We start from the raw sequence: 13508 nt of genomic DNA, 5'->3' as shown, positions 1-13508 counted from the left end.
TCAGTTAGCTAAATTACTAATTAATTAGTTATTAGACTTCACTACTAATTAATTTATCACTTATATGTTTTGATTTAGGTCTCTAATAAGTGTTAGATCTAAAACAACTTCTATTTAATTCCTAAGACTCTTCATTAATGTATACTAGTTCAATAAATCTATATTAACTTAATCAAAAATTGAAAAAACTTTTTTATTTTAGTCAAGGTTTTTATTATTCAATTCTTGTGTTTAAACTCATTAAGGGGTTGATTTCTTTTTTAAACAACTATTATTTACCATATTCTAATCAATAAATTTTTGGATGTTACAATATTTATAGTATAGTTTGATTTAGCTTTTAAAATTAAAAGTCATATGAACAAAACATAATATATATATATATATATATATATATATATATATATTATTCAATTCGATATAATTTGAATGTAATATCAAATCTAAAGCAACTCAAAACTAATCCAAACAAATCATAACTAATCTTTTCCAATTTAATTTGAATTATTTTATATTTTTTATATTTTAATTTATTTTTGTGAGTTTCAAAATTATTCCTATAGCCCATTAACTTCTATTTTTATTTCAAACATTTGTACAAGAAATAGAAAATAAATAAAAAAAACTTGAATAGTATTTCTTGTACAAAACTTAAAAATAGGAAACTGATTGAAAACAAGATTACAGTTTTGTAATTTAAAAAATAGTTACAATTAAAAAATTAAATAGACACAATGCAAAATTTAATGACCGAGTTATGTTTAACCTTTAAAAATGACGTTTTCATTACTACAAGTAATAACATAACAAAAACACTTGATAATAATTACATTACAACTTCCTTATAAAAATATATAACAAATCATTCATAATTAATTAGTTATGCATAGTCAATGTCATAAACTCAATTATTTTAGTTCACTATTATTCTCCTTTCTAAATAATCATGTTCAAGAGAATCAAGACACTATTAGACAGTCAATGTCAACGAGATTCAAACCTTAGTACACAACTCAGTAATATATAAATAAAGAACTATGTAATAACATTATCATTATCAAAATTGAATCGTGGCTTAAATTAGAACAATGAGAATATATGGAGTCAAACTCACATATATACAAATATAGACAAAATCAAAGAATCAAATGTATGATCTATGTACGTATACAATAATTTTGAAAAACAAAAGATGATCATTCTTCTCTTATTTGATCAACTTACGCTCTAGAGTCTATAGAGTAACTGCTGCAGGCTTCATGAAGAAAATACTGCATGTAACAATACGGAAGAAATTATATTAGTAAAAAATGTTTAAATCATAAATTAATTTTGTAAAATATAACTATGTAACAATTGTTTGCATATTGTCTCGAGGACAGTAAGTTCATCTGCAAGAATGATATCCCTCATGGATCTCATAATAGTATAGAATTGTATAGCGGTGCAAACCATATGTAACACTCAATGTACTCTAAATAATATGAACAATAATCAGCATTTATTTCTTTATAATTCTAAATACTTATAAATAATCATAAATTGAATTAATTATATAAGTAAATTACCCTACATTAATAGGATATATTACCAATTTATTTGGATCTCTTGACTTCTCCTTTGAGCAAATTGTTAGGTTTTTCTTTGTATGTAACTATTTTGTGGCAACCTCGTATCAGATGGAGGAAGAAAATCGCAGTGACAACCCACGTGATGCTACAAATATGTCAAACAATAACTTTAGAAAAATACAACAAAATTATTTATTATAACATTAAAGTCTAAACATATAAAAGAAAAATATATGTAGAATTAAAAAGGTAAAAATACACGTACCAAATATATATACTGTTGTTGACAATGGCAGAAAGTATTGGAAAGTGAACAAGATTATAACAATCTTCTTCACCAATGTACTCCATAGCAACAAATGAAAAGATTTCATTTGTAATGTGTAACGTAACGTCACTTGGTCGCCTCCCTTGAAAATTTATTTTGATATACCTCAATATGCGGCGCCACAAGTCAGAACCAATGGCTTGGCCAGAAATATCAAGTGCACTGCTGCTCTTTCTTTGGATTCTTAATATTCCACACATTTGTACGTTGAGAAACTTTGCCTTTTTCCTCATGATACTACATGTGTCTAAAAGTATTGTTGGTGTTAGATCATGAAACAAAATTAATATTAAGTGTAGTAAAATGACATACAATAACATCTAATACAATCAAGTTGATTCGTAACGCAACAAGAATACCTATTACACCTTTGAAAATTGACATACCATCACTAATATGTATTTGGAAGAGGTGCATCACCATCAAAAACATCAATCACGACCTTTTTAAGGTTAAGGGACAACGGTTGACTACATAATGTACGTGACTCAATGTTACACATTATCCCCTTAACAACAACTCGGTGAGTTGTGATTGATACTAAAGAATGAATGAACAGACTATCCATCTACCTAATTAATAAAGTAAAAATATACAATAACTTTATAGTGTGTGTACTTCATTATTTAAGCAATTTAGTGCTATTCAGTAAGGTTTAGTAGCTACCTATGGTATATGAGTAGTTGTAGGTTTGCAACTATTTCTAGCACTTGGGCCACCCAAACCTTCTGCCTACGGCTCCTTATTCATTTGCATTTCCATTTCCGTTTCCATTTGCAACTTGGCAATTTGCTTTCCGAGGTTGTCAAAGTCATTCTTGATTTGTTGCTCTTTAGTCATTTGCATTTGCATTTCCATTTGCAACTTGGCCATTTGCTCTTTGATGTCTACGTCCTTCATTTGTTGCGCTTGATCATCTGTAACAGATCGTGACCTTTGTTGCGGTGAAACACAAGTCTTTTGTGTCACTCCAAATCCCACTCCCTTAACACAGCCTGGGTGATCAGGTACATTCAAAGCTCTACCAATAATATCATTGGGATCGTGAGCAACAATTTTCCCTTGTGAGACGGATAGTGATGATGTCTCCTGCCACACACAAAAGTAAATAATTTTAGCGATGTTGATATGAGATTCCATTTGGTACAAAATGCATAGTAGAAAGATAACCACACTAATCAAGTTCAAGTGATATACAGCATCAACATGCTACAAGAATAACTATTTGTGCCATCAGTAAACTAGAAATTGTGACAACACTATATTTAAGGTATTCCACTAAGAGTAACAGTTATACTTTCCTTTAAATAAGGGGTATTTAACTGGTTCCTTGCTTGTGTAAAACTCTATACTAAAGTGCATAAAAAATAATCCTCTTACATAAGCTGAAAAGAGAGTTCAGCCATACCTCTAATGAAGGTAAATTAAGTCCTCCCTCAGTAGGAACATTACCAGGTCTTGATGGAGTAGATGTCAGTCCTTGCAGAATATAAAAAAAAGTATTTCAGAGTTCCATTCATCATCAGAAATAAAACAGTTGGATTTCGGATCAAAAACCACTATAGTGGGATTGCGACTATGTTTAAGATTTATAACATATGTTTAAATAATTTTTACTACACATAAATGCTCACAATATTAAAAAATACCCAAAATTAAAGACATTTGTAATTAATGTTCAAAGGTCAGACTTCTAAACACAAGTACAAAAGTCAAAGAATAAGTTTAAGCCTAGACTAGAGGCTTAAAATAAACTCAGAATGCACAAATAAAAAAGTTAAAAAGATGAGCAACACTGCAAAGGATCAAAGAAGTGTTTGAAGGCATTGTTGCATCAAACAGATAGGTTGTGAGTGTCACTGTGTTGGTACGGAAGAGTATCTGGAGATGGGCTGTCAAGTCAAAACACCACAACAGAATTTCTGTAGCGACCATATGCTGCAACGCTGAAGTGGCACTATTGCCACTATTAATAACTATGATAAATAGTACAGTAAATGTTGTGACTATAGCAAAAACGATGGAAAGAGAGACATATGAATATGATGTTATGACAATGTGGTGATATGAAATGTAATACACAAAAATAATAATAATAATATCAATAACAATTCTAATGAGGTTTTTGTTAACCTGTACCATTGGAGCACATAACGAAGCAATAAAAATAGCATGTATTACTCATTAACTGTTCAAAGAAGGCATTTTATGCATTTTAGATTTCAAAGATATTAAATGCTTGTGTTTTTCTTTTACTACATCCTACTATTGATTTCTTAGCATCCATGGGGAGCATGTTAATGAAATCCTAATGATAATAATCCTACGATGATGTAATAATATTAAGATAAATGAGTATAATAATAATCAAGTAGTGTCATCATTTTTTAATCAAGTTGCCCACCTGATGCATTATACATATTTGTTCTATTGCTTTGCTCCATACCAGAGGACAGTGAGGCATTAGCAATCACTAACTGTTCAATGGAATGATCTTGCTTATTGCCTCTTGAGACTTCATTAGGAATGGATGCATTTATATTCACTTTACCCTGCTGTGTACTACGGCGTAAGGTTTCAGGCTTAAGTGTAGAGCACTCTAAATAAAGATAATTATCCTCCTCAACCATATTATCCTCATTTGTTTTCCGTTCTTTGCAGGAATTAGATTCTTCTAGCAGAACACTCTCATTCCCATTTCTATTAGAGTTCAAACTCTTGGGATTCATTTTGTTAGATCCAACACCAAGACTAACATGACCCTTGGCAATTGCAATACCACTTTTGGCAGAATTATTCTTAGCCTTGACAACACCTTCTGTATCATTAGGTCCATCTTCATGAATCTCCAGATCAGGATACCCAGATTCCATGAGAGGAATAATAGGCTGTCTGTTTACAGCAGAAATTGCAAGAAAATCATTTTCTTTTTGTTTCTTCTCACTGATTTCTTTGATTTCTTCCAATAAGTCTGAAAGCGCACAGCAAAGCAAGGAGTTAGGAGTTACATCTCAGGAGAATAAAAAAAACTCTTGTACCATGATCACCAACTCAAACAATAATACGGCAATCATTTTGTATGTGTTTATCCATGGTTTATGGAAACTATATTGTGTTGTATTCAATACGATCAAAACAAATGCAAGGAAGGGAATACAAATAAGCATATAAAAGACAATCGAAAACACAAGTCACCAAAAAATGGAATGAAAATACGATATGATATCACAAATGGTTAAATATTTTGCAGCCATAAACAAAATAATTAATTTAAAGTAGGTGACAATCTTTTACCTGTAGTGCTCAAGCTTTTTGTATCCTGCTGCTTAAGGTAGTCACTACGGTGATCAAGTGATTTGTGATAGTTCTTTGCATATATTTCAGCCCAGACTATATTAAAATCAGCACGACACCTTGCCAACTCATCCTGTTTCTGCTTCAAGCGGGTTAAAATGACCGGCAAAACTAAAGATGCATTCTTCTTTAGCAAATTCGTTACATCAAGCCCATGTTGACCATAAATTCGTTCAATGCACCTAAAATTTAGAGCTAAAAGAACAAAGCAAAATAGTCATATCAGAAAATGGAAAACATCAAGAAATTACCTTGTACTACATATATGTACTTTTAACAAATTTCATTCGTCAATTGGATAGCACATAACCTGTTAAGTGCTCCTCAACACAAATTGGACTGCATCCCTCAGTTGTATTAGCATTAATTTTTCCCAAGAGCTTTACAACTTCTTCAATTGTCTCAGTTACATATAGTAATAACATATCAAGTTCAACCCTGCTAACATAAGTTAAAATATTGTCAGCAATGTGCAAGCTAAAGATAACCTGTGGAAATAACATCTCTGAAAATTCAAGTGACATCAAAACTAACCAAAAAGTATACATATGACTACAACCGATAAATAGGTATTTTAAAGGATAAATAGATATCAACGGTAAGCTCTAACCTGTCATCTTCACACCTAAATAAGCTTTCCTCATACTGGTTTTTGCACCTGACTTTAAAGGAATTTTCCTCACTAACAGAAGCAACACAAACCCAGTGATCATTTAATACCTCTACAGCATGTTCTGATCTCTGGCTAGCTGGTGGAATTGGGTACTGTGAGAACAAATAGAACATATAAACACAATCAGCATGAAAATATTAAGATTTCATTTGGGAATGCTAAAACCAAAGAGGCAAGTATAGCAACCATACATTTTTTGGTAGAAGACGGTAACTGGGAGTGCATTGTTCACAGTTAGAAAGATCAAGATCACATGTAGGTTTTGCTGCATATTTATCCTCGCTGGCACACAGAGGCATATTAGGAACTGAAAGATCCTTGTCATCAGTTGCATTTGACTTGTCCCTTTCTCCGCATTTGTGATCCATTTTTTTCATCCCGTCACCCCCACAACAATATTGATCACTATTCTCTACCTTCATTGGTTTTGGTCCATGTACTTCATGCAATAAGAACTCTGATGAATAAATATCAGTCAAATCTTTTGATCCACAACATGAAGCTAAAAATGTTCCCGTGAGCCCATGTTACATAAAAATAAAAAGGGAATATATCACAGGATAACAGAGAAAAAAAAAACGTTACTTACTTTTATTCATGACATCAGCAAGGAATCTCTCTGTATGACAGTATGGTTAGAAAGAATACAAAGAAAAACTAGACTTCAAAGAAAGTGAAATTTAGTTTGATGTTGAACATTACCATTCTTATCACACTGTGCTAAAAATTCATTAAATCCCTCCATAAGATCTGCATATTTTCCCAGTAAATTGCCCACCTAGAAGAATAAACCAGCAAACGTTAGCTATTATACAAAGTATACTAAAAGGGAACAAATTTCATCCTGTAAAGAGCATAAAAGACAGTCAGAAAGCTCTTCCTAAAACAGATCAATCATTTCGTAAAAAAATTACTTCATATTATTTACAATATAAATAAAACTATCAGTCTCATTTCTTTCTTAAAATCATTCATAAAGAAGACAATTTTAGTTCATCAAGGGTTTATGTTCCTATGTTTCTACATTAAACATGTTTATATGCCTTATTTAGTTGTAATGGATACTTCATAATTTCTTAAAGATTTATGTATCAACAATAAGTATTGATAAAGTATCAAGAGTATCGAAATCAAATAAAATTTTCATAATGCATCACTATCGGACACGTATCAGATATGGATACATGAAGCAAATTAAAGTATTAGTGTTCCGTAACTCTTCCAACCTTCCCATCCATGCCTCCATTATTGTAGATACTAGATGCTCCTAGGATTGAAGCTTTGATACCAATTGATAGTAACCATACTAGAAATGGTAAAACTGAAGTAATATTGATACCGAATTAGAATAGCATCAAAGGTGTAAACCTTTGTTACAAGATCAACAATAGAAAACAATTTTCTGAAGAAGCACCATCTTCTTCACTCAACCCCTACTCTTTCTAACAAATTCCTTGATACTCCTTTTTGGCCCCCCACCTTCCCTCAAAATAGAATTGTTTTTCTCTCTCCACTCACCACTTGCTACCTATCCATTCTGTTATTCCCCCTTTTAATACCTTCCTCTCCCACGTATTTGCATCTTACCCTTGCCACTATTCTTCTTTATTTGTTAATTCCTAGCTGCAGGCCTAATAAGCTCAACCATGGGTGACCCATCAAAGGTCAATGTTCAATGCCAGCCAAATTATATTCAACATTATTGATTTCAACAAAACCAGAATAGAAGCTAATAAAAGTTAAACGTATAAACCATACCAATGATTGCAATTCTGGTTGGGTAATTATTTCCTTGCTGTAAATAAGTAGGCACTTCAAAAATTCCAGGTAATCCTCAGGATTTCGTAATTTCTCCTCAACCTTTTCAAGGTAACCATGCAAAGGACTACACATACCTGACATGACCAAGTTTAAAAAAATAAAATGACTTGAGGGAAATAAGGAGTTAAAATTAATACCAAACATAATGAAACATTAGACAAAGGAATCATCTTCTCACAAGTAAAACCTGGAAAAGATTTTACAATTTATATAGCCTAAAAGCCTAGATATTAAATACAAAATACAGAGCTTTTCTCAAATTTAGATAATCCTATCAACAAAGATCACATTTTTTTATACATTTTATCATAATTAGTGGCAGAAAAAATGAAGACAATTTCTTCCATAAGATAATTACTTTTCAATTGTCATTGATTTTCTTCCCTTTTATATGAAATTGAAGTAAGTGTTTCTGTCAAGAACCTTCGGGAAACCAAACCACAAAAGCTAGCTAGTGTAGTTGGGGAGCCCAAAGCCCTATAAACCCCACACTAGAATCACATGCTTTCGACGTGGGACTCAAGTCCCATACCTTGCAATTGGATTCTAACAGTTTCCACTGCTAAAATGTGCATTTATGTTCACAAAATTGTTTGAGAAGGTAAAACATTTCTATATTTAAAATTATAAGTATTGATATACTCACTTTCCAAAGAAATTATATCCTCAGAAGCAGATGAGATAGGGTGCATGCCAAAATTTTCATCAGTATCATGCAATTGTTCAGCACTAGAGTCTTCCGCTCTACCACCAGATTTCCGCTTGTGATATAAACACTCCATAATACCATCAAGATTATCCCTTTCCTGCAGTCTCTTGTCTCTCTCTTCTCTATGGTTTTCCTTTGCACCATGACTCCTCTGATCCTTATCAGCCTTCATCAAACACATGTCAACTTCTGAATCAGGATGGGAAGCACTGAGGTCAGGATCTCCATGTGAAGCTACTATGGTCCTTTCTCTCTGGCATAAAGAAGCTAAATGTCAGCTTAATGACCTAATATAAAATCACAGGAACGTAGGAATAAAGAGAGAGATAAACCTTTTTAACATTCTTTTGCATCACTGTTGGCATAGCAGAGCTCTGATCATGAAGGAGAGAAATTTTAACAGCAGCAAAGTGAGTAGAGGCTGTTCCTGATGTATCAGGAAGAGACCGAGTAAACTCCTCAAGAAGATCTGCATGGTCCTGGAAAAGGGCCGCAACCTGGAGAAGTCCAATACAAATTTAAAATGAGTATCTAAAGAATGATAATACCAAACAGAGGGGTAACGGAGAAATGAAATACCAAATAATGAGTTTGCCTAACTATAACTTGATAACATAGGCATAGACACTAAACAGCACAAACCTCCTGGTAAACCTCAGGGAGAGACTTGGTTTTTTTTCTGTACATATTTAATATGTCTAGAAATGACTTATAAACATGGTCATTGCCTTGAAAACGAGTCTGCATGAGAAGAACCCAATCAATCAGATTCAAAAGTTAAACTTTCCATAAGTGTCGGAAGACAAATACAATGTATCAACTATCAAGTTAACTATGATTTTACCTTAATCTTGCCCACAAAATTTATGGCTTCCGCAAATTCAACAGGCTTCTTTTGGGGAGGTTGTTCATCCACCAATGGAAGGGCATTTTCATATCCCTTTGGCAAGAAGACCTTAAATCCCAAAATTAGATCTTCATTACCGTTAAACAATTCTTTCACTCTTTCTATAACACCCATTGTATCAATTCTACAAACGAACAAAGAGAAACAAATCAATTTCAGATCCACGGTCCTTAGAAAATATAACAAGCAAAAGAAAAATATTGGTGTTGGGAGAATGTAGTACATGTTCAAACCTTTGAGCCTTGAAATCCTTCATGACTTCCAGAAAGTCATCATACTTTTCCGTCTTATCTTGAAACTTGTCCTTTACTGTCTTGAGATATGCCAAAGCATCATTTGTGGTTAGTTTCTGCCAACCCCCGCTCGTCATTTGTGGTTTCCCCAAGCTTCATTACATAAATTTCAAAAAATTATTCAGACCATTGTAAATGTCACAATATCACACCAATCACAGACATGTCAGCAGAAGAATGTTGAACGTAGCACAAGACTAGAGGATATACTATAAAAAGATTGAATCTCAATTGGTTTCATACTTTATATAAACTTCATATATTTGAGTTCCTGCTTTTTATTTTTTATTCTCTTCATCTTTTTAAAGCCTTCAAAACATGGCATTCATAAATAAACTGAATGTAGAAAACTATAGAGAATTTAACTTAGGGGTTCCAATTACTCCAATCTCCAAAGTTTAAAGGATAATAAAGATTACACTATACAAAGGGGATATAGGGTAGTTTTGGTGTATATTTTTTTTTTCTATTATAACTACTCAGAAACCTCTCACATTCTATCTCTTGTCTACACTAATATATAAATGCAATACTTCTTCTCATAATCGTTTTTCGTCTCTGTAATTTATGAACGATTATACCCTCAATTATTAAGAAAAAAAATAATTTTAATAATCATCATTAACCACTTGAACAATCACTCACACTATTATGTTATTTTTTTGTTTATTTTACTTTTAAAAATATTTAGAAACACAAAGTGCCTCTTTCCCCCGGTAAGTTTTTAACCGCACACTATTTACTCAACCTCAATTATTTTTATCTTTTATCTTTTATTTTATTTTTATTTTTAAGAAATACACGGAGGCACGAATAATAATATAATAAAATATATAATCTTACTGACAAAATAATCACAAATAATATTATAAAATGTATCATCTAATAATTTAAATTAAAATTATTTTTTAGATAATATATAAATAAATAAAAAATAGGAGTTCGAAAGGGGAGGGAGCTACGGTGCCACAGCCACGACCCTGACTCCAAAGACTATCTCACAAAGTCAAGCCTAACAAAATAAACTTGCCAAATTATGCAGATAAATCGAGAATTACAGAATAATCTTCCAACAAAGACTATCTCAACAAATCAAAACTAATAAATAATAAAAATACCAAACAACCATCGTATAAAAATAAAAATTGAACCTTCATCAGGATCAGACACTAAACTTGCAGAAAAGATGAGAAATACCAAACAACCATCATATAAAAATATAAAAAAATTGAAGATGCAAAAAAAATCATCTACCCGTGTAACCATCAACCCAGAAAATGTTTCACCAACCCAGAGAACAGAAGATGCAACTGTCTCACCAACCCAGAAAATAAAAATTTCGGAGAAACAGAAAAATCAACGAAACAAGATACTGAAGACGAAAAAGAAAAATAAAAAATGAACTTACGGTTCCACACTAGAAGACACCATGGGCAGTTTATCATCATCCCTTGACCTCTTCATCGCTAACAATAACAATGAAGAATAAAATAAATAAATAAATAGATAAATTAAAAAATTAAAAAAAAAACGCCCCCCAAATCATGCTTTGAAACTCAGATGGAATTGAAATGCTAGAAACCCAAATTGCACATTTAAAAAAATCAACAAGTACTAAACAGATATAACCGAAGGGAATTCACAAAGGTATGAAAGACAAGCAAAATTAGAAACAGATCACCCCAGAAGACAACAATGCTAACAAAGAGAAGCAAGAAGGTAAAATTTGCGTTACTTGAAAGCAAAGCAACGTGACGATAATCTGCGGCAGAAAAGAAAGAGGTCGAACACAAATTCACAGTATGAAGGTGAGAGAGTTCACAATGCGCCAATGCGGTAGCTATACTTCTGTCTTCTGCCTGGAAATATGTTGCACAAACAATTTGTAGGTTTCGCAATCTACTTAAATAATATATATATATATATATATATATATATATATATATATATATATATATATATATTTATTTATTTATTTTTCATTTAAATTTGATATCCCGCCTTTTGTTTGAGAAACTTTTTTTCCCCTCATTTTCTAATTTTATTTTTTAAAAATAATTTTCACTTTTATATTTTAAAATACATGATTGATTTGGGATTTTATCTTCTATTTTTGTAAAATAAATATTTTTTTAAAAAAAATATGTTTGATTTAATTATCTTTGTTAAAAATTGTTGACTAAATTGTACTTTTATCTTTTATCTTATTTTTAAATTTTATTTTAAATTTTTTATCTTTTAAAATATTTATTTTATCATTTATCTTTTAAATTTGAATCAATTTAATTTTTTTAAAATAATGTTTATTTTTAATCTTGAGGCATGATTTTAAATTTTTTTATTGATTCAAAAATTAAAATTTGTCTCGTTAAATCTAAATATATGAAAACTATTGAATGAAATTAAAGTTCAAAAGAATTATAAATATGATTAAAAAAATCACATAAAATAAGTCAAAAAAGTAATAACGAAATTTAAAAATATTAATTTTATATTATTTTCTAGTTACTTGTAACACATATTTTCATTATATTTCTAGTTCTTTTAAATTCAAACTAAAATTGAATTTTATAATTTTCATATAACTAAATCTAGTATTATGAGTTTTATGGTTTAAAATGTTTAAAAATTAATTTAAAATCATGTTGAAAAATTGAAAATGATCTTTATTTTATAAAGATTAAATTCATCCAAATACAAAAGATAAAAGGATTAATATCAACATTTTAACAACTAAAATGATTTTTTTTAAAAAGATAAATAAAAAAATAATTTAGTCAAAGTTGTTACATGATAATATTATCATTTATGATCAAAAAGCATATAATAGGGAATTTTTTTATTTTGATCCTTTTATGGAAAAATCAATTTTGTTTTTATAAATTTTTTTGTTTCATTTTCATTTTTATTGTGAGATTGACCATTAAATTTATGAAATAAAAAAAATTATAGAACCAAAATAGAAAATCTACTACAAATGCATAACTCCTTATTGTATAGTGAGAAAACATGTTGAGTGAGCTGCACATGACACCAAATCTGTCATTTATATTGAGAAACAGGTTTAAAGAATCTGCAATTGACAAAACACAAGTTACAGAACTTGCTGCAACACCTTGCCTGATGAAAAAAACCCTCTTTGAAGAAAATAAGGAGGGAACTTCAAAAGATGATCAAAGAAAACCCTATTGAGAAATCGGTTCAGAAAAGGGCCTATAAATCAGAAAATAATATATACATCTTAAACATTCAATAAGTCTCCCATCACCCTCATTCCAGCTCAATCACTTATACAAATGAGTACATTTTATGTGTGCTAGTTAGGAGAAATCTAAGGAAAGTTAATGATAAGGCTAAAGGGAATACTAACAAAATGTCAAACTTTTATAAGTTTAAAATTGTGAGGATTAAAAACCAAACAAAACATTATTCGCAAGAATTTAAAACATTTGTAAACCTTTAAATATTTATTATAAATTTTATATCATAAAACACTTAATATAGTTTTATTAATTTATATTTTAATCAAACTTATTTTTATTTTACTAATAATAAGTAGGATCAAGATACTTTGAGTTTCTATGTATCATATTTAAGGAAAAGATAGAATGTAAAATAACTAAAATAGAAGATAAATAATTAATAACTAAAAGTATACAAATAAAATGTTAAAACAAAAAGTAACCATTTGCTATTACTAAGATAAAATCAGGGTGGTTTACAATGATAAGATATCAACTGGTGAAAACAGGGTGGTTTACAATGATAAGATATCAACTGGTGAAAACTAAAATTTAAAATAGACACTTAGGGTGTGTTTAGTTTTTGGAAAACATATTTTTTATTTTCATT

The 13508-nt window shown here is 30.5% G+C and overlaps 1 protein-coding gene across 5 annotated transcripts; it reads right to left on the bottom strand.

Annotated features, from left to right (window-relative positions):
* Positions 1-1030: 1030 nt before the first annotated feature.
* On the bottom strand, positions 1031-11536 carry LOC109792824 (paired amphipathic helix protein Sin3-like 4). Of its 5 annotated transcripts, none has more exons than XM_020352265.3 (20): positions 11392-11536; positions 11065-11122; positions 9597-9749; positions 9301-9487; positions 9099-9197; positions 8789-8953; positions 8394-8709; positions 7685-7821; positions 6629-6704; positions 6516-6545; positions 6118-6383; positions 5864-6018; positions 5564-5694; positions 5194-5448; positions 4304-4870; positions 3308-3378; positions 2566-2988; positions 1837-2146; positions 1592-1716; positions 1031-1271 (listed from the first exon to the last, which is right to left on the bottom strand). In XM_020352265.3, the coding sequence occupies exons 2-17, from the start codon at positions 11118-11120 to the stop codon at positions 2632-2634; spliced, it is 3021 nt and encodes a 1006-aa protein (XP_020207854.2). In that variant the 5' UTR covers positions 11121-11122; positions 11392-11536; the 3' UTR covers positions 1031-1271; positions 1592-1716; positions 1837-2146; positions 2566-2631. The 5 variants fall into 5 exon arrangements, with proteins under 5 accessions (XP_020207854.2, XP_020207855.2, XP_020207856.2 ...); XM_020352266.3 differs by having other exon boundaries at positions 5564-5691; XM_020352267.3 differs by having other exon boundaries at positions 6118-6365.
* Positions 11537-13508: the final 1972 nt, after the last annotated feature.

The sequence above is a fragment of the Cajanus cajan genome, chromosome 3 (genome assembly GCF_000230855.2).
Source record: "Cajanus cajan strain Asha chromosome 3, NIPB_CcT2T_4, whole genome shotgun sequence".
NCBI classification, from domain to species: Eukaryota; Viridiplantae; Streptophyta; class Magnoliopsida; order Fabales; family Fabaceae; genus Cajanus; species Cajanus cajan.
The sequence above is the reverse complement of the archived record's forward strand: the minus strand, read 5'-3'. Positions and strand labels throughout refer to the sequence as shown.

Bases quoted from the DNA above. Each gene is read 5' to 3' on its own strand.
- LOC109792824 (XM_020352265.3), bottom strand. From the start codon at position 11,120: ATGAAGAGGTCAAGGGATGATGATAAACTGCCCATGGTGTCTTCTAGT. The intron at 6,384-6,515 runs GTAAGTAACGTT...TTTATTCATCAG, and splicing joins TGCTGATGTCATGAATAAAA to AGTTCTTATTGCATGAAGTA. The intron at 2,989-3,307 runs GTATGGCTGAAC...TGTGTGTGGCAG, and splicing joins TTAATTTACCTTCATTAGAG to GAGACATCATCACTATCCGT.